The following is a 27228-nucleotide window of genomic DNA, read 5'->3' as shown; positions in this document are numbered from 1 at the left end:
CTTAACCCAGGGTCTCTGGATCCCAGATGGAGCCTATCTAAGGATGGGCATCAGGGGCCTATGAACCCGAGTCTATGTGTGGATTTATGAACACTTGCCTGGGGTGAGGGAGTCTACTGCTTTATCAGTTTCAGAGGGGTTCTCAGCCCCAAACTGTTAAGCTCCCCAGGTGGGGACAGGAACGTGTTACAGCCAGGCCTGCGGCAGAATCCCTGTCCCTCCCGGTGCCAGCCGTGCTGTTAGCCATGGCAGCTCAGTGAACCAAACAAGCTGCTCACCACCCCTTCCCTGAGCTGCCTCCCCCGTGTTCACGTCAAGCCTATTGTGTCGAGTTTGAAGCCAGCTGACGTGAACTGGCACTCAGGTGACCACCAGTCAGACCATTCAGCCTACTGTGGCAGGCGAGTGCCTCCATGATTGTTCCCTGATTGTCATGGTATCGACTTAGCGGCTACTCGCTGCCTCTTGAGTGGTGCAGAGGCACTTTTGACAAAAAGAAAGCTTCTAGTCCAAACACCCAGGAAAGACATTTAAGGGTTTCCCCCTCCCCAAATTTAATTATTAAGATATTTATTTTTATTCATCTCTATTATGATCTTCCCTGAATCCCCTAGGCGTAACTTAGTAATTAATTTATCATTCAGGCTAGAACACTATTAAAAGAAACACAAACTGAACTGTTCTGGATGAATTGGGACTTATACATACCCTAATTATAACTTTTTTTAAGAAAATAATAATTTACACATTAACCGTTGCTAAAGATTATACACAACGTGAACTCTAAAGCCAAGCATGATGATCTGGAATGCATACAAATACATTGCAGATCATTTGTATGTAAATTCCATATCATTTGGCAATAGATTTTAAATAACACATTATTTTCCTTTAAAACCGTGACTCCGTTATCCTGCTATTTTCTCTCTTCCCTTGTTGCTACTGAAAAGTCCCATGCCATTCGGATCTGTGAGGCTTTCTATGTGACCATTTTCTTTTTCTTCACCCTTGATACCTTTAGGCTCTTTTTATTTATCTTGCTGTGTTCTAAAATTTTATGATGTTATATACCATGATCTGGGTCTCTTTTCATCCACTTTTCTGGGTACATATATCTTTTAGTTCTTGGAAGTTTTCTTGAATTATTTCTTCGATAGTTTTTTCTTCTGTTTTCTCTTCTTTTTTTCTTTTTTCTTCTTTGCTTTCTGGAATTGCTATTATTATTAAAATGTTCATACTACCCAAAGTGATCTATAGATTCAGTGGAATCCCTATTTAAAATCCCAATGGCATTTTTTTACAGAAATAGAAAAAACAATTCTACAATTCATATGATCCACCAAAAAAACCCTAATAGTCAAATCAGTCTTTAGAAAGAACGAAGCTGGAAGACTTATACTTCCTGGTTTCAAAATATATTACAGAGCTACAGTAATCAAAACAAGGTGGTATTGGTATAAAGACGGACATATGGCCAGTGGAACTGAGTAGAGAGCCCAGAAATAAATCCACACCTGAACTGTCAGCTAATCTTTGACTAGGGTGTCTAGCACATACCTTAGGGGAGAGGGCAGTCTCTTCAACCAGTGATGCTGGGAAAATTGGATATCCACATGCAAGAGAATGAAATTGGACCCTTACCTTACACCCTACACAAAAATCAACTCAAAATGGATTAAAGCCTTAAATGTAAGACCTGAAACTAAAACTCTTAGAGGAAAGCGTAAATGAAAAGCTTTGTGCCATTGACCTTGACAGTGATTTCATGGACGTGACCCCAAAAGCACAGGAAACAAAACCAAAAATAAGTAGACTACAGCAATCTAAAGATTCAATAAGGTATATTTTTTTGGCAAAGGGGCCCTCTTAGTTTGTTGGTAATTTTCAAGTATGTTAATTAATTGTCTTTATTTTTAATGGCAGAAATAGAAGAATATTCCTTGGAAGTGTTATGCAAGGTAAGGAAGATCTTTGGGTAACATTTGTAACATCTTTTCTGTCCTGGTGTTTTCACTGATACCAGATAGAGGTATGAGTATTCATTAAACCCTAGGAAAGCATTTTACAGCATTTGGGTATACAATCTTACAGTTAAGGTGGTATTTCAAAATGATAGCCAACATTTACTGTACATCAAGTACTGTTCCAAACATTTGATGGAAGAAGAAACTGAGTCACCAGGAGGCGAAGTAATTGCCTGAGGTCAACAGCTAGTAGAGCCAGGTCTGACCTCTGCCACAGCTCCCGTGGCCTTCCTCGTAGCCACTCCCCAACTCACCTTGCCATCCTGAGGATTTTATTTTTTATTTTTATTAATTCTTTATTTAAAAGAAAATGTTTTTTAATGTTTATTTATTTGTGAGAGAGAGAGACAGAGCACCAGTGGGGGAGGGACAGAGAGAGAGACACACACAGAATCCCAAGCAGGTTCCAGGCTCTGAGCTGTCAGCACAGAGCCCCACGTGGGGCTCGAACTCACGAACCGCGAGATCATGACCTAAGCCAGATGCTTAACCGACTGAGCCACCGAGGCACCCCTATTTTTTAAATTTTTTTTAGAGAGAGAGAGGTACAAGTGAATGAGGGGCAGAGAGAGAGAGAATCCCATGAGGGGTAGAGAGAGAAAGGGAGGGAGAGAAAGAGAGAAGCGGGCTCGTGCTCACCTGATATGGGACTCGAACTCACAAAACATGAGATCATGACCTGAGCCGAAGTCAGATGCATAACGCCTGATCCACCCAGGCACCCTCCATCCTGAAGATTTTAAAAATTATTTTGGTAAAGATGTTGTTGGCCAGACCTAGGGAGTTAGCGTGTGGATTGGTGACTGTAATGGCGCTCCTATTCTAGGTGAAGTGTAAGCACCATCAGGGAGGGGACCCTCATTTCAGGGCTTGCAAGAGGAAGCCAAGGCTGAGGTGAGGAGACTGTGCCCCAAGGCTCCATCAGCCCTTGGGAAAAGCAAGGCGGGGAGCCTTAGCTGGGGGAGCCAAGGGGAAGAAATAGCCTCTTGGTTGGCCGGAAAGCTGGCGATGCCCCTGATGATGCTAAAATTACAAGAAGGCTCCATCTAGGAGTCATAGCTCTGTTTGGATCTCCTCCCAACCAGGCCCACACATAGGCTTTGGTGCCTTAGAAGAGGAGCATTAATAAAACCTTACTTTCCAGTTGGGGTTGTCCTTCCTTCCTCAGTTTCTGAGTCTTTACCTCTTTCACTCTGCCACTTCTGATCTTGCTCATATCTCCCCCGAAATCCTGCCAAGATTTCCCCAGCGACCCTGTGGGGAGGGGGGTGGGTTCTCCCCATTCCCCTGATGTCCCCTAACTGGACCCCTACTTCTTTGTGTCAAAATTGGTTCTTAAGACAGATAGATCTGGTCGCTTGACATAATTGCCTTCCAGAAGAAGGCAATTCTTTTACTAAAACAAAGAAGATAAAATGTGAGGCTCCTGTCCTCCAACTCCACCCTTTAAAAGTCATTCATATGTCCACTACTAGGTATTCACACAAAAGAATTTAAAAAAATATGTCCACCACAAACCTGGATGTGAATGTTCACAGCAGCATTATTCACAAAAGCCAAAACGTGGAAACGACCCCAATGTTCAATAACTGATGAATGGATAAAAAATATGTGACATATCCATACAATGGAATAGTATTCAGCCATAAACAGGCATGAGATCATGATGCATGCTTCAACATGAATGACCCTTAAAAACATTATGCTAAGATAAGCCAGTCACAAATGGCCATGTATTGTATAATTCCATTTGGGAGAAATTTCCAGAAGAGGTCAGAAATGAAATTAATGGTTGCCAAGGGCTAGAGGAAATGGGAACTACTGTTTATGGGTACAAGGTTTCTTTTTGGCATGATGAAATGTTCTGTAACTAGATAGCAGTGGTGATCTCACAACTCTGTAACTACACTAAACTCTGTTGAATTGTTTATTTTAAACAGGTGAATTTTATGGTATATGAGTCATAGTTCAATAAACCTGTCATTTGAAAAATTATCAGCACAATATTTATAATGTAAAATTTTTTTTAAAACCCTCTATGTAATCTTTTTTAAAAAATTACCTGCATAAACTTTAAATACAAGAAACTGAATAAAGAGCCATATACTGCTTATCTTCAAGTGCCCACAAAAATCCTTCTCTCAACTACACCCCCCCCCAAATATATTGAAAACTTTTTTTTTTCCTCAACCGCAAATCCTTAAATGTATGTGCCAGTTCATCATACAACTGCTATTTGTTTTAGAATAAGTATCTTTAGGGGGCGCCTGGGTGGCTCAGTCTGTTAAGTGTCCGACTTCGGCTCAGGTCATGATCTCATGGTTCATGGGTTTGAGCCCTGCATCAGACTCTGTGCAGACAGCTCAGAGCCTGGAGACTGCTCAGGTTCTGTGTCTCCCTCTCTCTCTACCCTACCCCTCTCCTTCCCTCCCCCCTTCCTTCCCTCCCTCCCTCCCTCTCTCTCTCTCTCAAAAAATAAATAAACATTAAAAAAAAATTTTTCGAATAAGTACCTTTAGGGAACCATGAACGTATTCTCTGTGTGTCTGTAGTCTTAGGATTCCAAATTAGGGGTGTTGGAATGCAACATAGCAATAACATTGAGAGGCTTATCCACACCCAGTTGCCCCTTTCATTGTGATTGACCTTGAGTAAGTCATTTAACCTTTCCAGGTCGTGCTGTCAAGTATAAGATGCAGTCAGAGGGATGTACTTCATGTTCTCAAGACCCCTCCTGATCTGAGTGTGATTCTTAGTTTTGTGGTGTTAAAATAGTAAAAATTCAACCAAGTAAATTATAAAGATCTAATTGGTTTTATGAATCGATTCATAAATCAGACAGTATTCCATCTAGCAAGTAGAGGGGAACTCACTCCAAAGGGCTACAGAAAAGATTGTTAAAGGTAGAGAGGGAGTGGAAAGAAGATAATTATTAGCAGAGAATCCATTGTTTTAGGCAAGGTGGCCCTTCTAAGGGGAACAGAAAGGGTACTGACCAGGAAATTCCCATGTTGATTGATTATAGGTTACATTTAGGGGTGCCTGGGTGGCTCAGTCTGTTAAGCACCGACTTCGGCTCAGGTCATGATCTTGTGGTCCCTGGGTTTGAGCCCCGTGTGGGGCTCTGTGCTGACGGCTCGGAGCCTGGAGCTTGTTTTGGATTCTGTGTCTCCCTCTCTCTCCGGTTCTTCACCACTCGCATGCTCTCTCTGTCTCTCAAAAATACACATTAAAAAAAAGTTTTTTAAAAAGAACGTTACATTTATAGGAGGTTGAAACTGCAGTCAGACTGTGTATTGAGTGTTGGTTTTCTGACTTGGGGCCTTTACCTAAGTGATGCCATTTTAGGTCTGATTTTCTTTTTAAGAGTAGGATGTGGAAATAACACTGAACTAATCTCCAGTCTCTCCGTGGTTAATTGCAAAGTAAGAAGAAGCTCTCTGGTGTCTCTTATAAGAATACTGATCCTATCTGATCAGCACCCTACCCTCGTGACCTCACTGAACCTTAATTACTTCTGTAAAGACACTATCTTCAAATATAATCACACTGGGGATTAGGGCTTTAACATGTGAATTTTGAGGGACACAAACATTCAGTCATAACGAAACTTTCTGACAACATAGTATGGTGCCTTTCAATAATTGTTCCCCTGTCTTTGGGGGGAAAGGTGAAAATAAAAACCATTAAACTAATAACCTAATTATATCAATACTGAGTATCTACATTAAAAGAAAACAACAACAAATTGTGCACATTTTAACCAATGGAACCTGTCATCTGCACTTGCTTTCCAACGTTCTTCAGGGGAGCAGTGAGGGGTTTGCCCGCTGCTCCCTACCTAGTGAGGTTGTCACTGTGACCCCCGGATTTCTGGGCAGGCTTGGGAGCTGGGGTAGCAAAAGGAGCCAGAAAACCTTTAACATTCTTTCTCTTTGAAGAATGTTACTGTCACTGGCTGTAGGCAGAACTCTGTGTGTGTCCCCCAACCCCGCCAAAAAGGATGTTCCCATTTGGTGGATGTCCCCATCGGAACTGAGGCCGCAGTGGAGAATAACTGAACACTTTTTAATGCTCTTAGGGCTCTGTGGGAAGCCCTTTGTCTTCTATCATGCTATCCTTCTATCCTGAAGTTTCCATCTCCTTGCTTAGTGTAGAAGAACAAAAGATAGGCCTTGCCCAGAGAAGGAAAAAAAGCTCGCCTTTCATTTTGGAAGCACCTAAAACAGGAGGGGAGGGAAATACAATCACATTTATCTTCTAAGTCTTCAAACTTTTATGGTGCAAATCTCCGCAGCCTCCAGTGAGGGCAGTGATCTAGGGAATCAAAAACAAATTAGGGACTTCTCAATTGGTAGGGGGAGGAATCAAGGGACTGGAAAATATTTAAAATAACGCTGTTGGTCCACAGGGCAAACGAGGATAGCTTTGAAGTCTTTGATGTTGAATTTTTTTTTTATGTTTATTTACTTTGAGAGAGAGTGGAAGCACAAGCGGGAGAGGGAGAGAGAGAGAGAAGGAGGGAGGGAGAGAATTGCAAGCAAGCTCTGTGCTGTCAGAGCAGAGCCTGACACAGGGCTCAAACCCATGACCTGTGAGATCAGGATCTGAGCTAAAATCAAGAGTCAGACACTTAACTGACTAAGCCACCCAGGCACCCCTTGATGTTAAATTTTTGAAATCAGATAGACTTGGAATCAGTCCCAGTTCTGCCTGACTAGCAATGTTGGCCTTGGCTGCATTTGACCATTTGGCCGTTGTGAGCCTCAGCTACCTCATCTGTAGAGTGGACATACAGATGCGTGAGGGGAAAGGACGTGAATTGAGTGGCCAAGCTAGGGCTCCAGAGATAGAGCTCCATAGACTCTTTAATTATAGCAAGCAGAGCACAGGCTCAGGTAAATAGGGGGTAGCATTGACAAGTTAGACGGGATCATATAGGAGGAGTGAGGTGGGGAAGCCGGAAGGTGGTGTGGCTTTCTGCAGGGGCTGATTCATTCTGTCTACACCTCTGCTCTGTCCTACCCTCCCTCCATCCCCAGCAGGATTCCCCTGCTTGCTCATTTTGTACCTGGCCCAATATGGCATCCCCAAGTCCTGATTCTGGATGACCCTCATCTCCAGCACCTCCACACATCTTAGACCCCTTTTCCAGACCCCGAGCTTGCTGGCGGGTGTGGCCAGGAGCCCCCATGTGTGCTGCGGGACAAGGGGCAGGAGCTCACTGTCCTGGGGCAAGGCAAGCAGCCAGCCCTCTGCACAGCAGTTTTCTTCCCCTTTCTTTCTCCCGGGAAGAAGGCATGATTTCTGTCTTATGATGGATGTTGCCCAGTTAGGGATGTGCACCAACATACGCTGAATAATTCACTGTGCTCATCTGAGATCAGCCTGGTTACTGAGAGGATGCTGGAAGGGGAAGGGAGAGAACTCACAAGCGAGGGAAATGACTGAACGTTGTATTCGTGTGCTCAGGGTGCCATAACCAACTACCACAGACTGGGAGGCTTAAACAACAGAAATTTATTCTCTCACCATTCTGGAGGCTGGAGCCCGTCCAGCTCGAGATCAAGGTGTCGGCAGGGTTTCATCTGAAGCTTGTTGGTGGCCGTTTCTCCCTGTGTCTTCACTTGGGCTTTCCTCTGTGCGTGTCTGTGTCGAGACCTTTTGTTCTTTTTTTTTTTTTTTAATTTTTTTTAATGTTTTTATTTATTTTTGAGACAGAGACAAAGAGCATGAGCAGGGGAGGGGCAAAGAGAGAGGGAGACACAGAATCGGAAGCAGGCTCCAGGCTCTAAGCTGTCAGCACAGAGCCCGACGCAGGGCTCAAACTTGCAGACTGTGAGATCATGACCTGAGCTGAAGCTGGACGATTAACCGACTGAGCCACCCAGGCACCCCGAGACCTTTTGTTCTTATAAAGACACTGGCCAACTTGGATCATGGCTTACTCTGATGACCTCATTTTAACTTACCTCTTTAATGCCCCTGTCTCCAAATACAGTCACATTCCAAGGTCCTGGGGTAGGGGTGGTGTTAGGGCTTCAACATGTGAATTTGGGGAAGACACAATATAGCCCATAAAAAGGCAGATACAGTAATTCTAATATTGAAGCAGCTGAGGTGGGTGTATACAATTTCTGATTTTTTTGTCTTTTCTTTCTTAGGAGATGGTAACCTTCCTGGATAAGTTGGTAAGTCATTATTTTAAACTGATCTCTGGAGAATTCTGTTTGTGTGGGCAATTAAAGATGTACCTTTGTTTTGTTTGTGTTTTGAGAGAGAGTGAGGAAGGGGCAGAGGGAAAGTGGGGGGGCAGAGAGAGAGAGAGAGAGAGAGAGAGAGAGAGAGATTCTCAAGTAGGCTCTACACCCAGCACAGAGCCTGACGCGGGGCTTGATCCCACAACGGTGAGATCATTACCTGAACCAAAATCAGGAGTCAGACGTTGAACTGACCGAGCCACCCAGGTGCCCCAAAGACGGAACTGTCAAAGGTGTCAGCTGTTAGAACCCTCAAGGAGAGTGGCAAGGGCAGGAATGACACTTCGGGGACAGTGGGAGGCAGGGTAGGTGCTCAGGAGGAAGTATAGACACAGAGATGGCAGAGTGGAGAACAGTGTAGAGCCAAGCTTGTTTTGGTTTCTTGTTTCATGAAAAGCATTTTCCAGGATACTTCTTTTGGCCTTCAGCCAGGGTCAAGAGCTTTGTGTCACGAAGTTTGGGAAATATCCTATAGGCTGATATTTCACAACTTTTAAAACCGTGTATCTATCCCTTTGGAAAGACCTGAAGTCAAATTCCTTCATTTAACATCATGTGGAATGTCAAACACAAAGCAGATCAATGGTGGTGATCTGAGACTATGCTTCTGCTTTTTACTTGTGTAAGTTTGAGATCGCAGTTAGGTAGTATGCTTTCCCTGTCCTCAATTAGGTCACGGTGGCAGGATGAGGACAGCGGGACCTAGACTGAGGCAGAGAAGGGCTCAGCCAGGACAGTGACCGTGGAGGGGTAGCGAAGAGAGAACCCCAAAATGGCACATTTAGTGCCTGTTTGTTGGATATGAGAGAGAGTCAGGAGGAGAATTCAAGATGACCCAGGGGTTCCAGTTGGGCAGCAAGGCATGGTGCCAGCCACTGTAGGAAACGAGGCAAAGGTGTCACTGTCCTCGCCTTCTGCAGATTCTCAGTCCCACAGAATCAGCTTTGGACCTTTTGAGAATGAGGGGGAGGGACATGTAAGAGGACATGGCCCGGTGTGGCCACCCCAGTTCCAACTCTAGAAGATTTCCATCCGGCTGAGAAAGTCTCTTACTCTGATTGTTGGAAGAGAGCCCCGGTGGCTGTCGGCCGCTGGGCTGGGTGTCCCTCCCTGGCCCAGGCATTACTGGGACACGCAGGAAGGAAGCTGGGCCCATTGCTGGTGAGGAGGTCACCCGCCACCTGGAGGTGGAAGCTGAAGCCATTAGAGTAGTAGATGGGTTCCCAAGGACAGGCCTGAGAGCTGAGCCATGAAGTAACTCCTGTGAGAGAGGAAGAGGAAGGGGTAGACTCAGTGAGTGAGAAAAGAACCTGGAAAGCATAGAGTCACAGAGGCCCAGGGAAGAACATTTTAAAGGAAATGTCTGATGCTGCAGAACAGTCAGAAAAGTGAGAGCTGAGAGGGCAAAAAACTGTTACCAGTGATTAATAGCCTTTAAGAGGGAAGTTTCAGTGGACTCAGGGGTAGCAGGGAAGAAGCCAAGTTGTGGGGCCTTAGGAAGGTTGCCAGGCAGGTGACTGGTGTGGATCACTGGGAAGTTGGACACAAGACAAAAGTGTGGCAAGGGAGCTGAGGCAGGGAGCTGCTTTTCTAAAAAAATTTTTTTTTTAACGTTTATTTATTTTTGAGACAGAGAGAGACAGAGCATGAACAGGGGAGGGGCAGAGAGAGAGAGGGAGACACAGAATCCGAAACAGGCTCCAGGCTCTGAGCTGTCAGCACAGAGCCCGACACGGGGCTCGAACTCACAGACCGTGAGATCATGACCTGAGCCGAAGTCGGACGCTCAACCAACCAAGCCACCCAGGCGCCCCGAGGGAGCTGCTTTTCAAGATGAAGGGCCCTCATGTGGCTGACTGGGGCCAGCAGGGCTGGGTGGAGGGGTGAGCCTGATTTTAAGTTGGGGAAGCTTGGGTCTGAGTTACCATCCGTGTGGCCTTGGGCAAGTGGCCTAACAACTGCGAGCCTGTCTTCCTATTTGTAAAACGTGTATTCGAAGGTTATTGGGAGAATTCCAGACAATGGGTGCATATGCTACACACAGCGCCTGTCTTAGGAGGTCCTCAATAAAAGGGAGCTGTTGTCATCCATTGTTAGCAGCAGAAGAAGAAAGGAAGATGCAGGTAGAGAGAGAGGGATTAAAGATGTCTCTGAGGGTTTAGTGGTTAGTTAAGGGAGGGAAGATCCCAAAAGAATAGGGAGAGAATCACAGTCACTCAGTGAAAAGTGAACATGGAACACAGGGAGGTAAGTCATACTAACTTGAAGACAAAAAGTAGAGAAAGAGGTGAAACACACTTTGATTTGAGGGAAGGTAGAGAGGGAGAGGATTTGTGGCCAGTGGCCTTAGTGTTCTAAGAAAATGTAGGAGACCAGTCATCTGCAGAGGCTCTGTGGGGCTGGTGTGTGGGAAGGGAGGCCTGAAGAGGGTGGACGTTGGGGGAGCTACTGCGTGGTCAGTGGAGGACAGGTCCTAGAAAGTGAAGGAAAGGATCGCCAGACGAAGGTTTGGGCCTCCAGGGAGCACAAGGCGTTGGGCTCTCAGCATCCCATCCCAGAAACCTGCCCATATTCAGCTCATGTCTTTATCCTTCACTAGGGGATCACTCAAGCAGTGTTCATTGGCCACGACTGGGGAGGCATGCTGGTGTGGAACATGGCTCTCTTCTACCCGGAGAGAGTGAGGTAATTAGGCCGCAGAATTTGGCCCAGAGTTTGGACTTGAATTCCTGTTAGAATCCTTCCTCAGGTCTTGAACTGCAGTCAACTTTTTGAGAACAAATAGATTATGTGGGAAGGCAACATGTAACTTCTTAGTGCCCATTGATGAGTTAATGTCTTAGGAAGCAAGGCCTGTCCCAGTTACCAGTAATGGGACAGATAACTCAGGGCCTGGGTAGCCAGTGGGAATGTAGGGGAATGTAGATGTTTGGGGGGAGTGGGTGAGGCAGCAAGGGTGGTGGGGTCATAGAGCTGAGTGCCAGGAGAAACTTCAGCCCTGGACCAGGAGTTAGGAAATGTGCCTTTCAGTTTTGCCATGACTGGCTGTGTGATGAATCATTTCACCCGTTAGGCCTTGGTTTCCTCAATGATAGCATAGTAATGATAACTCCTTTTGACTATATAACCTGCAAAATGCTGTGCAGGTGTCAGGTTAGAATGGCATTTTGTGACCACCATCACATTGCTCACAGTCATTCTTAGAATGGCATCAGAGTACTGGCGGGAGCTTTCAAAGGACAGATTTTGAACCCAGAGAGCCAGGTGGTCTTTGTAGCCATCCCCCAGTTGTGCTGGCAACTGTAGTTAAAGCGTGTTGTGTGACCTCCTATTTCAGCTTGGGATCTTAGCGTATTAAATCAACGTCATCCTTAGCTACCTGTATTTCCCTAACTAATCCAGTCACTTTTTCTTTCATTGAGTTTATAATGGAAACACTGAAGAACTTTGTTCAGCTCAACATCAGCTCAAGTGGTAGGATGATATCGAAGACCAACATGAATCAAACACTTCCTGAAATATTTTTAAAGTTTTTGCACTCTTGTCCCTCTGATCTCATTAGCTTCTCTCTCTGTCCTCTCTTTCATTCAGAGTTGAAATAAGAGCTCAGTTCTTAGCAGTTGGGTCACTAGAAAGTTACTCTGTAGACTGTATTAGATGCTTCTTGAAAGGGGTAAAAGGAATGAGAGCAACAAGCTTATGATCTCTACCTTGAAGGAAGTGAAACACCGTCTTGTTGTTTTATTAAACGTAGTCTCTGTCTCTCTCCTGTGAGACTTTGAAAATATTTAACATGAGCCCAGTAAAGTTGTGCCCAGAAGAACATTAGGTCTGGGATACATAAGCATGCTCTGGATTCCTGTTCCTCTTCTCATTGTTCTGCTTCCATCCTGTCATTAGTTTGGTAGTAGTTGCTCCTTTTCCATCTATGCTCATCAAAACAGCCCTGTTGCTGCATTCCTGGAGGAGAGGGAAGGAGCCGGGACCCCCTTCCAGGGGCAAAGCTGGCTTTTAAGAATATTGTTGGCATTGTGGTGCCTGGGTGGCACAGTCGGTTAAGCATCCCACTCGATCTCGGTGCAGCTCAGGTCATGATCTCACAGTTTATGAGTTCGAGCCCCTCATCAGGCTCTGCGTTGATGACGTAGAGCCTGCTTGAGATTCTGTCTCTCCTTCTCTCTGCCCCTCACCTGCCCGTGCTCTTTCTCTCTCTCTCCAAATAAATAAATAAACTTAAAAAAAAATTAAAAAAAAAATCTTTGGCATTGATCTTCACATTTCTAGCCAGATAATGAATGAAAAGGGAAAACCCACCTTTAGTGTGGAATATTTCTTTAAATCCTTAGTTTTGGCATTCTACTGAGATAAATTGCAGGGATCTATTTAATGTAAGAGTTGCTTCACTTGTTTGCAAGAATACCTTTTTACATCCTTTCTGTGACAATTATCTAGAGACTCCGCTCCCAAAAGGAGTCTGTGGTTTAGCTTTTTCCAATCTTAATGCAGTTGGCAGCAGCATTTATATGCTAACATCTCATGTGATGATAATTTTTTTATATATGGAATAAACTGTATGTCAAGGCAATTGAAAAGAAAATCCTATTCAGCTCAGAATGTTAAGCAAAAGCTAGAATTTCTTGACTTGTGATTTAAGTTATGCTTAAAATAGGCTCACTGTGATAACATTGGAAACCTTTAGACATCAGGGTAACTTATTTTGTAGCCTAACCTGCACTGTCTTTGGTGGCTATTGAACATTTGAAATGTGGCTGGTTCGAATTGAGATTACTCTATGTAGGAAATACCTTCCAGATTTCAAAGACTTGATAGCAAAAAAAGAAAAGGTAAAATATCTTATTAATAATTTTTATATTGATGGCATGTTGAAATGATTAACATTTTAAATATATTGGGTTGAATATTTAAGTATTTAAATCAGCATTAGATTTCAAATTTTAAATATTTTCAGTTAATCTCACGTGTTTCTTTTTACTTGTTTTAAGTGGCTAATAGAAAATTCTAAATTATACGTGTGGCTCACATTGTATTTCTGTTTGTTGGCACTGGGAAAACCTCACCACTGCTTTCCCTGATTATTTCAATTGTCCTGCTTATCCTGTTCCTTCTAGTTTTTATCTCCCCCACATATTCTCTCCTCTCTGCTTCTCTTTTGGGAAGGGGTTTCCTTAGGATCACAGTGGGCACAGGATCACTTCACCAGACTAACTGTGCTGGTCGACTTGTCAGTCCTGCCTTCCTCTGATCGCTCAAATCCACCCATCTCTTTTATTCCCACATCTGCCATCCTGTTCCCCTCGGATGACTTTGTGTATAGTGTAGTGTGCTGGCCCTCTCCTGGCTTTCTGGTGTCCCTCTCTGCATCCATGTCATGTATTCCTGCTTGACCCATCACTTCCTGACTGCAACTTTTGTCTACTCTCCCCTTTTCTCAGAAGCTCTCATGGTTGTCTTGGTTTTCTGCAGCATCTAATCCAGATTCGGAGCCCTTCATGTCTAGGCTCCCAGTTGCCCTGGTGGCTTTATTTCACAAGATGCCCCATTAAATGCTTGCCTTTGGCCACATAGATTCTTTGCCCTGTCAAACTCAGCCACCAGCTTTGCCCCCTTCTAGAATTTGCTCATGCTACCCCATGATGTCTCCTTTACAGTATCATTTCCCCTCCCCTGCTCTCTCCGACCCTTAAAAACCAAGTTCAAATGCTCGCTTTTGCATGACATCTTCTATGATGCCCAAATTTAGAAACTCTTCTTCTCCTTGAACTCCCGTGGTGCTTGTGCTAGTCTTATGGCTCATATCACAGTCCATCTTGTAGTATAGTCATGGGTATATTTGTCTAGCCTTTTAAAATTATAATAAGCTCATCAAGTATTGATTTTATATCTTCTCTCCCTTAGTACACAGCATAAAATTAGCACAGAGTTAAAGGAATAAAAGAAGGAAGGCAAAATGAATGCATTTGAAAACAATTTTTTTAATGCTCGTCTATTTTTGAGAGAGAGGGTGCGAGTAAGGGAGGGGCACAGAGAGAGGGAGACACAGAATCCGAAGGAGGCTCCAGGCTCTGAGCCGTCAGCACAGAGCCCAACGTGGGGCTCGAACCCACAAACAGAGATCATGACCTGAGCTGAAGTCAGACACTTAAGCAGCCGAGCCATTCAGGTGCCCCAAAATGAATGCATTTTTTGAAACTATAATCTAACCAAGGTTGACATGCCATGCACAGTGTGTATGTGTGTCTGTGTGTAAGGCAAGAAGGTGAGAAATACTTCAGTTCAGTGAGGAAAAAAACCGCCGGGCTGGGAGTCAAGCAATTGGACTGCTGACCCCATTCTCCCCCACACTGCTGGTATGAGATCTTATGCATCTCCCTTTCCTGCTCTGAGCTTTCGTGTTGATATGTAAGGTCCTTTCCGGTTTTTACATACTGTCTTCTTACAACGTCTACATCTTGGTATCTTCTTTCCACAGGGCAGTGGCCAGTTTGAATACTCCCTTCATACCAGCCGATCCCAGCGTACCTACGATGGAGAAAATCAAAGCCAATCCTATTTTTGATTACCAGCTCTACTTCCAAGAACCAGTAAGTTCGGGCTCCTGAGAGCAGTGATCCCAGCAAGGTTTTTGTTCTTCTTTCCCCTTTCTCTCTCCATCTCCCCATTGACTTGATTTTCTCTGTGCCAGATAATTTCCCATGGCATTAGTTAGAAATGGTTTTATACCTGGGCTCAGGTGAAACTGGTTCCACAGCCAAGCGGGTCCTTTCCAGGTGATGACACGTTTCTGTGTGTGTGCATTTGGGGTGGCGGGGGGCAGGGAGTAGGGGTGATGGCGCAGTGGGTTCTCCTATTTCTCTGAAATTGTGGAGTCGGGGGCTGAGCACAGGTCTGGAGGCGCCGTCTCTTAGTTCTGTGCCTGAGAGCCTGCTGAAGCCCTCCTCTTATTGGGGACAGCTCCTGGACTCTTGCCAGGGCCCTCATACCTCACTTGCTGAGGAGTGTGGTTCGTGATTACAGGGAGCACCAGAGCCTAAAATCCCTGCACCAGGCCCCAAGTGTGCTTTGAGGAGGTTTCTATGCATCACCTCGTGTGCAGCAAGCTCAAGGTGCCTTTCAGAGATGCTCCCTGGAGCTTGGGTGATACCTGTGATGGGGTGTCACTGCCACCTTTCAGGGGGTTTCGCTGACAGCAGAATTGTGAGCCAGCATCATCTGGCCTCATCTTAGGGAGGTGGGGGGACACCTGCATCTCATCCACTGTGGACTCTGGACCCCAATGTCCAGCTACATCTGGGTACTTCCAGAGAGGATAAAGGACATTTCCTTGACACTCTCAAGAGAGAGGATGGATTGAATTAATAAGGAGTACCAAGAGCATCTCCCTATTTTTCTCACCTAGCCCTTGCCCCCTTCTGCTGCTCACAGGAGGTACCATTTCCAACCAAGGGTCGTAAACATCCCGACTTCAATTTGGCGAGTAGCACTTCTCTTAAGAATGATTTTAATTGATAAGATGCTGCCTTGGAAGAGGAACTTTTCGAGTCAGGCAATGACCCGATTCATTCAGTGAGACACCAGAAGCCTCCAGCAACATCATGAAAAGATGCTCAGTGTATCACATTCTTCATTGAGGCCAGGCCCTACTGTGCCCAGAGTGTGGGAAGTGGTGAGCTCCCTTCTGCTCGAATTGAATCAAAGTGTCTTTAATTTGACGAAGTCTTGACTGGAGGATGGATTAGATGGTGTATTAGCTACGGCCGCCATAACAAAGTACTAATAGACTGGGGGGCATAAACAATAGAATTAATTATCTCACAGTTCTGGAGGCTGGAAGTCCAAGATCAAGGTGTCTACATGGTTGGTTCCTTCTAAAGCCTCTCTCCTTGGTTTGTAGATGGCCTCTTCTTGCTGTGTCCTCAGATGGCCTTTCCTCTGTGCACATGTGTTTCTGCATTCAAATTTCCTCTTTTTATAAGGACACCAGTCACAGTGGACGAGGGCCTCTTCCAAAGATCTCATTTTAATGACCTTTTTAGAGACCTCATCTCCAAATATTGTTACCTTCTGAGGTACTAGGGGTTAGGATTTCCTACGAATTAGGAGGAGACATGGTGTGGCTGGGACAGATGGTAGGGGGAACAGGAACAGTGCCCCTTGGTGGGAGAAGCAGGAGGGTGGGGACAGGATGGAGACAGTGAAGGGGAAGGTTGGGGACTGTGGGAATTGCCCTGTTTGGAAGGAGACTTGGGCAAGTGGGACAGGAAGGAGGTTTAAGTGTCCTTGTGCACCGGCCAATACGCCCGGAGCCTGTAGCTGATGTCGAAAGTCATAGAGAATCCTCGTAGGTTTGTTGCCATAGATGGCCCCGTGAAAATTCTTCCAGCTGGACTAGAGGTCCGACCGAGTTCTGGTCTCAGGTGTGATGTACTGCCTGCCACCTCTCCCAGGTGTTTGCTTGGCCCCTGTGCATCTCACACTGGAGAAGGATCTCGAGGTGGGGAGAGAAACAAAGTGTTGGTTTCAGCTGCCTCGGTGGCAGCTGCCATGGCCTTTGGGAACTGGGGAGGGAACAGGGCCCTACCCAGAATTGGGAAGCTGGTGTCTGGATTTTTTTTTTTTTTTTTTGGTCTCTTATCTGACCCTTTCTCAATCTCTGGCTCTGCCTGGCACCCACCCCCAAGAGCCCAACCCCCTCCCGTGGCCTTCTGTGTGCCCAGAGGACCCCACCCCACAGGCCCTTCCATCGCCATCACCCCATGCTTCCTAGTTCCTTCTCACCCTCTTCCTTCTTCCCTAACCCAGACCCCATGCCTCTGGTGTGGGCACCAGACCCTTGACACCCGGGCCCCAATTGCCAGGCTGCACCACATGGGGGATCCCGAGGGAGGGAGGAGGACATGGGCTTTCACACCCGCTTCTTTCTCTTCTACCTTTTCAACTTTTTCTTCCTCCTCCTTTTGAATGCAACATGCATAAGAAGACTTGTGTCTGCTGTAAAACAGAGGTGCCCCGTGGTGGGGGGAAGGGCCCGAACATTACATACGTGTGTAAATGTCAGAAATGTTTCGGCTAGTGTTTCTGATGAAGAATCAACAGGCATTATTTCATGTAGCAAATGCTTCTGCATCTCCTGTTAGGTGCCAGTTGCAGAGACGAGTAACAACCTCAGGGTTAAACCGGCAAGTGAACAAATAACTGAAGCATAAGGCAGGCATAGGGGCGCCTGGGTGGCTCAGTCGGTTAAGCGTCTGACTTTGGCTCAGGTCATGATCTCGAGGTCATGATCTTCAAGAGTTTGAGCCCCACATCAGGCTCTCTGCTGTCGGCGCAGAGCCTACTTCGGATCCTCTGTCTCCCTCTCTCTGACCTTCCCCTACTCGTGCTTGCTCGTGCTCTTTCTCTCTCTCTCTCTCTCTCTCTCTCTCTCTCTCTCTCTCTCTCTCTGTCAAAAATAAACATTTAAAAGGCAGACATAAAGGACTGTAATGGAGGCATAGCTTACTCTGGGAACTCCTAAGAAAACAGTTAACTTTTTACCAAAGGAGGGGCATTTGAACTGGCACCTGGAAGATGAATGGGATCTGTGTGGGTGGATATGAGAAGGGGGAGGGGGGCCCATACCAGCCTGAGAGGACAAATGGCTGAAGATGCATATGAAATGTGCTTAACCCAGGCAAGTTCTTTATCTCCCATAAATATCATACAAGATAAGAGACTTCCTGAGGTAAGAGACTTCCTAATGAAGCAGTCAGCAATCCTCAAGGTGAGTTTCAGAAGGTCTGGAACACCTTGAAATTGCCCACATAATTTAATGTATGCATGCACTTTCCCAGGGAAGGAGTTCCTGCCTCGCTTCCATTAGAACCTTCAGAATAGAGTACAAGCTAGGAGCTGCTGGAGCAAAGGGCTTGGTGTTTCAGGTGAGGCGCAGGGAACAGCATCGACATCCCCCGAGCACTTGCTAGAAATGCAGACTCACAGGCCCTTCTGCCATCTACCCAACAAGACTCCACTTTAAAAAAAAAAAAATTTTTTTTTTATGTTTATTTATCTTTGAGACAGAGAGAGACAGAGCATGAGCAGGGGAGGGGCAGAGAGAGAGGGAGACACAGAATCCGAAGCAGGCTCCAGGCTCTGAGCTGTCAGCACAGAGCCCGACGCAGGGCTTGAACTCACGAACCACAAGATCATGACCTAAGCCGAAGTTGGCCGCTTAACCAACTGAGCCACCCAGGCGCGCCCAAGACTCCACTTTTTAACAAGGTCCCACAGGTGATTCATGTACATCAAGTGCCCCAGGAGGTTATCCCAGCTTTGACAGCTCCTATTCTGTCATTCTCTAGCCTGGCGATTCTCAAACGTCAGCCTGCATCAGGATCCCCTGGAAAGCTAGTTAAAACACAGATCGCCAGACCACACCCCCCAGAGTTTTGATTCAATGGGTTGTGTTGGCATCAAAGGATTCTCATTTCTAAGCGTCATTTTACATGACGCTAATGCTGCCGGTCCAGGGAAGGGGCTAATCTAGCCATTTTCCAGATGATGGTAGGCATCATAGCCATCCTCCTCAGTGAATGACCTCCGGGCAGCTGTTCAGGTCTGGGATTGCTGGAGCGGATCAAGGAGGGCACTGACTGGCTCCCCGATGATAGGCTCCCTGCACTGCAGTGATTCTCCAACTTTCTGGTCCCAGGCCCCCTTTACACTCTTAAAAGTTATTAAAGACCTCAAAGAGCTCTAGTTAATGTGGGTTACCTCTATTGGTATTTGCCCTACTAGGTATTGAAATTTTAAAATATTTAACTGGGATGCCTGGGTGGCTCAGTCAGTTAAGCGTCCAACTTCGGCTCAGATCGCGATCCCCTGGTTTGTCGATTCGAGCCAGACGTCCGGCTCTGTGCCGACAGCTTGGAGCCTGGAGCCTGCTTTGGATTCTGTGTCTCCCTCTCTTTCTGCCCCTTCCCTGCTCGTGGTCTGTTTCTCTCTCAAAAATAAAGAAACATTAAAATATATATATTTAAAATATTTCATTAAAAAAATAATGTGCCCATGTTGATGTAAGTAACACACTTATTTTTTTATAATATTTTCTTTAGAAACTTTAGTGAACATAGTAGCATTGTTTTGTATTTTCTTTTTTTAATGTTTATTTATTTTGAGAAAGAGCGTGAGCAGGGAAGGAGCGGAGAGGTAGAGAGAGAGAATCCCAAGCAAGTTCCGTGCTGTCAGCCAAGAGCCCAACATGGGGCTCGAACTCACGAACCGTGATACCATGACCTGAGCCGAAATCAAGAGTCCAACGCTTAAATGATTGAACCACCCAGGCGCCTTTTCATTAATTTTAATATTGTGGTAAAACACTGTTTAAAAGAAAACCACGAGCCCAAAATGGCATCCCTTAGGTGAAATCTCCAGGTCATTAAACCAACACTCAATACCCAGCCTGACTGCAGTTTCAACCCCCCACAAATTCAACCTTTAACTAGTCAACATGGGAACTTCCTGGTCAGCACGAGGAAATCACTGAGAGTCCCCTTCTGTTCCCCCTAGAAGGGCCCCCTTGCCTAAAACAATGGATTCTCTGCTACTAATTGATTGCTTTCCACTCCCTCTCTACCTTTTTTATTTATTTATTTATTTATTTATTTATTTTTTAATGTTTTTATTTATTTTTGAGACAGAGAGAGAGCATGAGCAGGGGAGGGGCAGAGAGAGAGGGAGACACAGAATCCGAAACAGGCTCCAGGCTGTCAGCACAGAGCCCAATGCGGGGCTCGAACTCATGAATCGCGAGATCATGACCTGAGCCAAAGTCAGACGCTCAACCGACTGAGCCACCCAGTCGCCCCTATTTATTTATTTTTTTAACGTTTATTTATTTTTGAGACAGAGCATGAACGGGGGAGGGTCAGAGAGAGAGGGAGACACAGAATCTGAAACAGGCTCCAGGCTCTGAGCTGTCAGCACAGAGCCCGACGTGGGGCTCAAACTCACGGACCGTGAGATCATGACCTGAGCCAAAGTTGGCTGCTTAACTGACTGAGCCACCCAGGCACCCCATCCTTCTCTACCTTTAAAAACCTTTCCTTTTCTGTTGCCCTTTGAAATTCCCCTCTGCTTGCTAGACAGGATACTGCCCGATTCATGAACCAATTAATAAAGCCAGTTAGATCTCAGAATATACTTGGTTGAATTTTTGCTACTTAACAATACACGTAACCCAAAACTTAACCATCTTAACCATTTTTCAAGTGTATAGACCAATGACATTAAGTACATTCACTTTGCTGTGCAGCCGTCACCACCGTCCATCTCCAGAACTTTTTCGTCTTGTAGATACGAGATTCTGTACCCAAGCAACACTGATTCCCTCCCTATTCCCTCTTCCCTCCAGCTCCTGGCACCAGCATTCCACTTTCTGTCTCTGAATTTAACTACTCTGGGTACCTCATAGAAGCGGAGGCCTATAGTATTCGTCTTTTTGTGTCTGGATTATTTCACTTTAGCTTAACATCCTCAAGATTATTATTTTTTAAATGTTTGTTTGTTTGTTTGTTTGTTTATTTATTTATTTATTTATTTATTTATTGAGAGAGACAGAATCCCAAGCAGGCTCCATGCTCAGCATGAGGCCCAACGTGGGGCTCGATCCCAAGGCCACAAGATCATGACCTGAGCCAAAATCAAGAGTTGGATACTTAGCCGAGTAAGCCACCCTGGTGTCCCAACGTCCTCAGGATTATTCCGTGTTGTAGCACTTGTCAGAATTTCCATCCTTTTTAAAAATGAATAATACTCTGTTGTGTGAGTAGACCACATTTTGTTTACCATTTATCCTTCCATGGACACTTGGGTTGCGGTTATTCCTTTTTTTTTTTTTTTTTTTGAGCTCTGTATGCCAAGTGGTTCTTTTTTCAAAATTTTTTTAATGTTTATTTTAGAGGCAGAGCACAAGCGGGGGAGGGGCAGAGAGAGAGGGAGACACAGAATCGGAAGCAGGCTCCAGGCTCTGAGCTGTCAGAGCAGAGCCCGACGCAGGGCTCGAACCCATGAACCGTGAGATCATGACCTGAGCTGAAGTCGGACGCTCAACCGACTGAGCCACCCAGGCGCCCCGCCAAGCGGTTCTGTTCACAAGCGCACTGTGTGTTCTCCTGTCTTTCAGCTGAACAGACAGGGGCGCTGGGGGATCACTGACTGGTCCAAGACCAGGTCCTGACTGGGTTTGACCTAGCTTTGACTTCAAAGCCCACATGCCTCCCCCTAAGCCACCCTGGGAGGGAGCTTGGACTTTGTTGTGTGTGTGCCCTGCTCATCCCAACAGAGTGGGAAGCAGCAGACCAAGATAAGCTCCAAGGCCTGATTGACAAAAGTGACCTCAGTGGGGAAAGATGCCTACTGACTTTGTAGGGCAAAGTTTTTGTTTTCAAAGGTTCTTACAGTCATTGTGGAAAAATCAGTACTTCCACTGTTATGTTGTTGCTGCTGGGTTTAAAATCTGTAGGAAAAGGGGCGCCTGGGTTGCTCAGTTGGTTAAGCATCTGACTTCGGCTCAGGTCATGATCTCGCGGTCTGTAAGTTTGAGGCCCGCATCAGGCTCTGTACTGACAGCTCAGAGCCTGGAGCCTGTTTCAGATTCTGTGTCTCCCTCTCTCTCTGACCCTCTCCCATTCATGCTCTGTCTCTCTGTCTCAAAAATAAATAAACATTAAAAAAAAAAATCTGTAGGAAGAGTTTGGAGAATGGTTTTGTTCTTAAGAACAAAGCCTCTCGGGTAGGGAAATGTTAAATATTCAAATCAGTGATCTGGCTACTGAAAGGCACCCAGGAAGTGGGTTTGAGGTACATTCAGCTGCTGAGGCTGGACTGGATAGGCACAACACTGGGTCTTAAGGAGAAACCATGCCCGGGGGTCCTGCCAGCATGTCCAAGCCTATTCAACAATGGGGCAAGTCCCTTCATTACCTCTGGCCCTCAGTTTCCTCCTCTGAAAAAGGAGTGCCTCATTGGATGGTTTTCAAATAGGTTTCAAACTTAAGCTGAATTTAGGCCAGTAAATAAAGCATGATGTGTAGACTGCCTGTTTAATTCAGGGATGGGTGCCAGAACCCCCTCCTTCCTACCTCTCTCCTTCCAAACCTGTCCCCACCACTGGGCAGCCCAGGAGGAGTCACCATGAGCCCTCAAGGTCACTCTGGATGCATTCCGCCCAAGGAAGGCTACAGTGTGGACCACGGGGTGCCCATCCCTCCCACCTCTTGTAATGGCTTGCTGGGTGTGGCTTAGGTAAACTCCAAGTTTAGATTCAGCTCCTCTGGCCCTTTGAACCCTGAGCCATTGTGTTTTCTGTCTAGTCCTGCAAATTTGTCAAGTCTGGTGGAGACTAAAATTAAAAGGTGTGCTTTTCTTTTTTTCTCAGCAAAGAGATGATAGGCTTTGCGTTTGTATAGTTAGAAAGGGGTGGGGGGAGTCAGCTCTGGGCAGCAAAGACAAATAGAATGGGCTGGGTAATTTGAGTGTGACAAGCTCCATGTTTTAGTCCTTAAGGTTCTTCGGGTCCTCTCTTAGCCTAGGAATATTTTATAGCCCCTCTGCCCCCGAAATCAGCACATGGTCAGTGCATGACCTCTTCCACCTCCCAACACTGGTCCCTCTTTACTCCTCCTTAACAGTGTAATGTAGAATGTATTTTTATTTCTTTGGAAAAGGGTGTGTGGCGACACCTGTGGGTGTTGATGAGGTTTTTGGGGGGGTGATAGTGGGGATCACGGGGTCCAGAGCCGATGGCCAAGAAAGAATTCTTGAAGACGTCTTTGGTGCAAAAAGGTGATTTTATTAAAGCACGGGGACGGGACCCGTGGGCAGGAAGAGCTGCCCCGGACCCTAAGGAGAGACTGGGTATATACTATGGGGTTGGGGGAGGTGAAGTCCAGGGGAAGTTTCCAGGGAGATTTTCATATGCTAAAGAAGACTCCCAGGATACTGGAGGCCTAGCTATTGTCAAGCTAAGGTGGTTTTGCCCTTTAGCAAAGCCTTAGCGTTGAGACCGTAAGGAGTTCCTGGAGAAGTGTTTTGCTCTGCCTGCCTCAAGTATTTGCCAGTGGGCTGCAGGTTAGAAGGAAATTTAATTTTATCTGCCATTTCCTTCTGCCTTTGTTTCCCACCGAGGGTGTGGGTATCTGGAACCAGATAGCAAGCTAAGAGGCTGTAGAAGCTGGAGCAAAAGACCAGGGCCCACTTTTAAGTCTGTAACCAGCTGAGAAACTAGGTAATGGAGAGAAAATGTAGGGAAAGGAAATTACAGGTAGCGGTGGAGAAGAGATGGTTTTGCCTGGTGGAAAGGCACCCCCACATGCACAAAGGATTCCTCTTCTCCCTCACAGTGTCCCCAGTCTCCCTTAATCCCCAGAACACACATAGTAACCACCACCCCCCTCCCCAGCTGCCAGGCTCCAGGGACAGCTGGTGATTTGTTCCTGCATTTCTTTTTTGGATAATTTATGCTTAGTACTTTAAAAAAAGTACTGAGTTGTGTAAAATAAAGAGTTAAATCCCTTTTCACTCATCTAGAAGTAGCGACTATGAATAGTTTCGTGAGTATTTCCCAGACTTTTTTTTTTTTTAAACATGCTTTTAAGTGTGGGGGCGGGGAGGGAGCACGCATGGGCGCATATGAGTGCGCATGTAATTTTTGTATAAGTGGAATCGTGCTGCTTTTTCATTTACTAGATCGTGGGCAGATTTTCCTGCTGGTACATACAGATTTACTTCATTCGTTGTAATGGCTGCTTTGTGCTTCACAGTCCGGGTGGACCATCATTTATTTAACTTCTCCCCCATGGAAGGACATTATTTTGGTTGTTTTTCACAGCTGAATAATACTTTTTTTTTAATTTTTTAAGTTTGTTTATTCTTTTTGAGGGAGAGAGAATGTCAAATACGCTCCATGCTATCAGTACAGAGCCCAACGTGGGACTCAAACCCGCAAACCGTGAGATCATGACCTGAGCCAAGACCAAGAGTTGGATACTTAACCAACTGAGCCACCCAGGTGCCCCTGAATAATACATTTTTTTTTTAAGTTTATTTACTTATTCTGGTGGGGGGACAGAGAGAGAGAGAGGGAGAGAGAACCCCAAGCAGGCTCTGTGATGCCAGCGCGGAGCCCAGTGCAGGGCTCGAACCCACAAACTGTGAGATCATGACCTGAGCTGGCATCAAGAGTCGGATGCTCAACTGACGGAGCCACCCAGATGCCCCTTGAGCAATACGTTTAAAAGAAAGTGTCACTCTGTGCTGCCTTACTCGCCAAGCCTTTGCTGTCGTGGTTTTAGTACCTGTGCCTTCCGTGGAAGAAACTATTTGCATTTTATTTTCGTTTTCTTTCTTTCTTTCTTTTTTAACGTTGATTTATTTTTGAGAGAGAGAGAGACAGAGCATGAACGGGGGAGGGTCAGAGAGAGGGAGACACAGAATCTGAAACAGGCTCCAGGCTCTGAGCTGTCAGTGCAGAGCCCGACACGGGGCTCGAACCCACGGACCGCGAGATCATGATCTGAGCCGAGGTCGGCCACTTAGCCAACTGAGCCACCCAGGCGCCCCTTATTTTCGTTTTCCTAAATGGGTAGTGTTCTGTTATAGTAAGAGGAGCTAAACACTGAGGGTCTGAAGTCTGGAGTTCTCATCCCCAGCTCGGCCATTCGTGACGGGCCTGGCTTTGCAGGAGGTCCTGCTCCAACCTGAGGGTCTTCGTCTGTAAGATGGCCTCTTCTGGGCTCGGCAAAGAGTAGAGGAGCCCACCCGGGGGGGAAGTGGCTTCAGAGTTGCCTCGGCTCTTCTCATGGACCTTCTGGGGCCCGACCCCCTCTCTCTCCTGTGTGCCTGGCTGAACATGAAAAGTAACCCTTTTCTCTTTTTGCCCAGGTTTCGGGTGGCATTTTGCACCTCAGGGACAACCACTCCAGCCGGCCGTGTGTTCTGGCTTACTTTGAGAAAACCCTGCCCCAGAGTTTCAGGGAAATCTGCGCAATTATTACCGAGGTAGAACGTGAAGCAGAGTTGCCGGCCCCAGCCCCTGATGGGAGGAATGCTGGCTCTCCTCTTCCCTCCAAGACGCGGCTTCTAGGGGCGCCTGGGTGGCTCAGTCGGTAAGCGTCCGACTTCAGCTCAGGTCATGATCTCGCGGTTCATGAGTTTGAGCCCCGCGTCGGGCTCTGTGCTGACAGCTTGGAGCCTGGAGCCTGCTTTGGATTCTGTGTCTCCCTCTCTCTCTGCCCCTCCCCTGCTCATGCTCTCTCTCTCTCTCAAAAGTAGATAAACATTAAAAAAGAAATAAAAAAGAAATCAAAAGGCCAGAGGCACGACAACATGCGGCTTCTAGTGTTGACTGGAGGGGGGACAGAGGCTGCCTGAGCTCAGGCTTTGAGGGCCTGCCATTTGATTTAAGTGGCTGTCTCCACTGTCTCAGCAATGAAACAATAGACCCAATTAAGTGCATCTTCCGAGGAAGACCTGTTGGACCCCTTGGAAGGAACAAACGGGGAGATTAGAGAGGAGGAATCCCACTGGGTCGTGAAGCAGGGGGAGGATGTCTCTGTGAGGACATCTGAGTTCAAGACAACGGCTGCCGTGGCCAGCTGTAGGAACCTCCCTGGCCCACGAGGTGGTTGAGAATTGCTCCCCTGCCAACACTCGGGAGAAAAGTCTAGACTAAACTTGTGTCTTCTTCATTGTAACCTCCATTTCTGGGGTTCCTCTCACAGCGAGTGAAACACGTGCACGGAGAGGAAACTGGGGGCGGAGGCAGGTGAAGAGATCTCGGGAGCCAGATCCCAACGCACACCTATCATCCTGCCACTGGGTGGGGGGGGGCGGGGCGTCCGCCCCCAAGAAGCCAGAGGTTACGTAGGCCCTAGTCCCTTTACCTCCTTACCCACCCCCCAAATCAAGAGACTTCCTGAAGTGGTGTATTATTTTTCCAGGGCTAACTATTATAAATTACCGCAAACTTGGTGGCTTGAAACGACAGAAATTTATGCTCTTATGGTTCTGGAGGCTAAAGTGCAAAATCAAGGTGCTACTGGGTTTGGTTTCTTCTGAAGGCTGTGAGGGGGAATCTGTTCCGTGCCTCTCTCCTCACTTCTGGTGGTGCCAGGAACCCTTGGCGCCCCTGACTTGTAACTGTCACTCATCTGAGATCCTGATGGTTTCATCCACAGAGACTCCATTGCCAAACAAGGTCACATTCGCAGGTACAAGGCATTAGATCTTGGGCATAGCCTTCTTTAGGGGCCACTCTTCAACCCACTATAGGGGGCCGGGGGGGGGGACGGGGGCGATAACATTGGGGTACGAATAAAAAATATATTTCACCAGAGATTACATTTCCTTCATTGGTTCTTCAGATTAATTTTAATGATCACATTGAAGAGTATGACAAGATATAACCTCACAGATGTGTTTATCTGACAGTTGGAAATACATCTCAGGAGAAAGGACAAAGCCAAGGATACTGATATGAAGGCACAGAAAGCAGGGAGAAGAGAATTAGAAGTTTCCTCGTAGTTGTGACTTTCTGTGGTTTCTTTAAAATAAAGAGAGGGGAGGAGGGGGAGGTGGTTAGTAAGAAAGGCCAAGAAATTCTGATGCATTCTCCAAGGTGGGTTTCACCACCCACACCATAAGAGGTCGGCCTTGAACAGCCTCAAAGTTCTCTGAGCCAGAGCTCCAGGCTGCACGGAGTTCCAAAGGCTTTGTTCTAGGAGCTTCTTTTAGAACCCCGAGTGGTCATCAGTTCTCCTGCCCCCGAGGTAACTTTGGGTCACAAGAGATCTGATTCTGTCATTTGACTTCGTTCAGTAGCTTACAGTTCAGCTCTCCCTCCAGCTGGGGCTGACTTACCTTGTTCAGTGAGGGTGAACTCCCAG

General features: G+C 46.3%; 1 protein-coding gene across 3 annotated transcripts in view; it reads left to right on the top strand.

Annotated features, from left to right (window-relative positions):
• EPHX2 (epoxide hydrolase 2) overlaps nt 1–27228 on the top strand; it is a 78086-nt gene that overhangs the window by 34048 nt on the left and 16810 nt on the right. For 2 of the 3 annotated variants that reach the window (XM_049632392.1, XM_049632391.1), the window contains exons 9-12: nt 1924–1958; nt 8189–8215; nt 10884–10969; nt 14775–14886. In XM_049632392.1, the coding sequence (XP_049488349.1) occupies nt 1924–1958; nt 8189–8215; nt 10884–10969; nt 14775–14886 (260 nt within the window). Of the gene's footprint in view, nt 1–1923; nt 1959–8188; nt 8216–10883; nt 10970–14774; nt 14887–25225; nt 26087–27228 lie in introns of those variants that run through there. The other variant, XM_049632393.1, reaches the window with a different exon arrangement.

Source organism: Panthera uncia, chromosome B1, assembly GCF_023721935.1.
Source record: "Panthera uncia isolate 11264 chromosome B1, Puncia_PCG_1.0, whole genome shotgun sequence".
Lineage (NCBI taxonomy): Eukaryota > Metazoa > Chordata > Mammalia > Carnivora > Felidae > Panthera > Panthera uncia.
The sequence above is the reverse complement of the archived record's forward strand: the minus strand, read 5'-3'. Positions and strand labels throughout refer to the sequence as shown.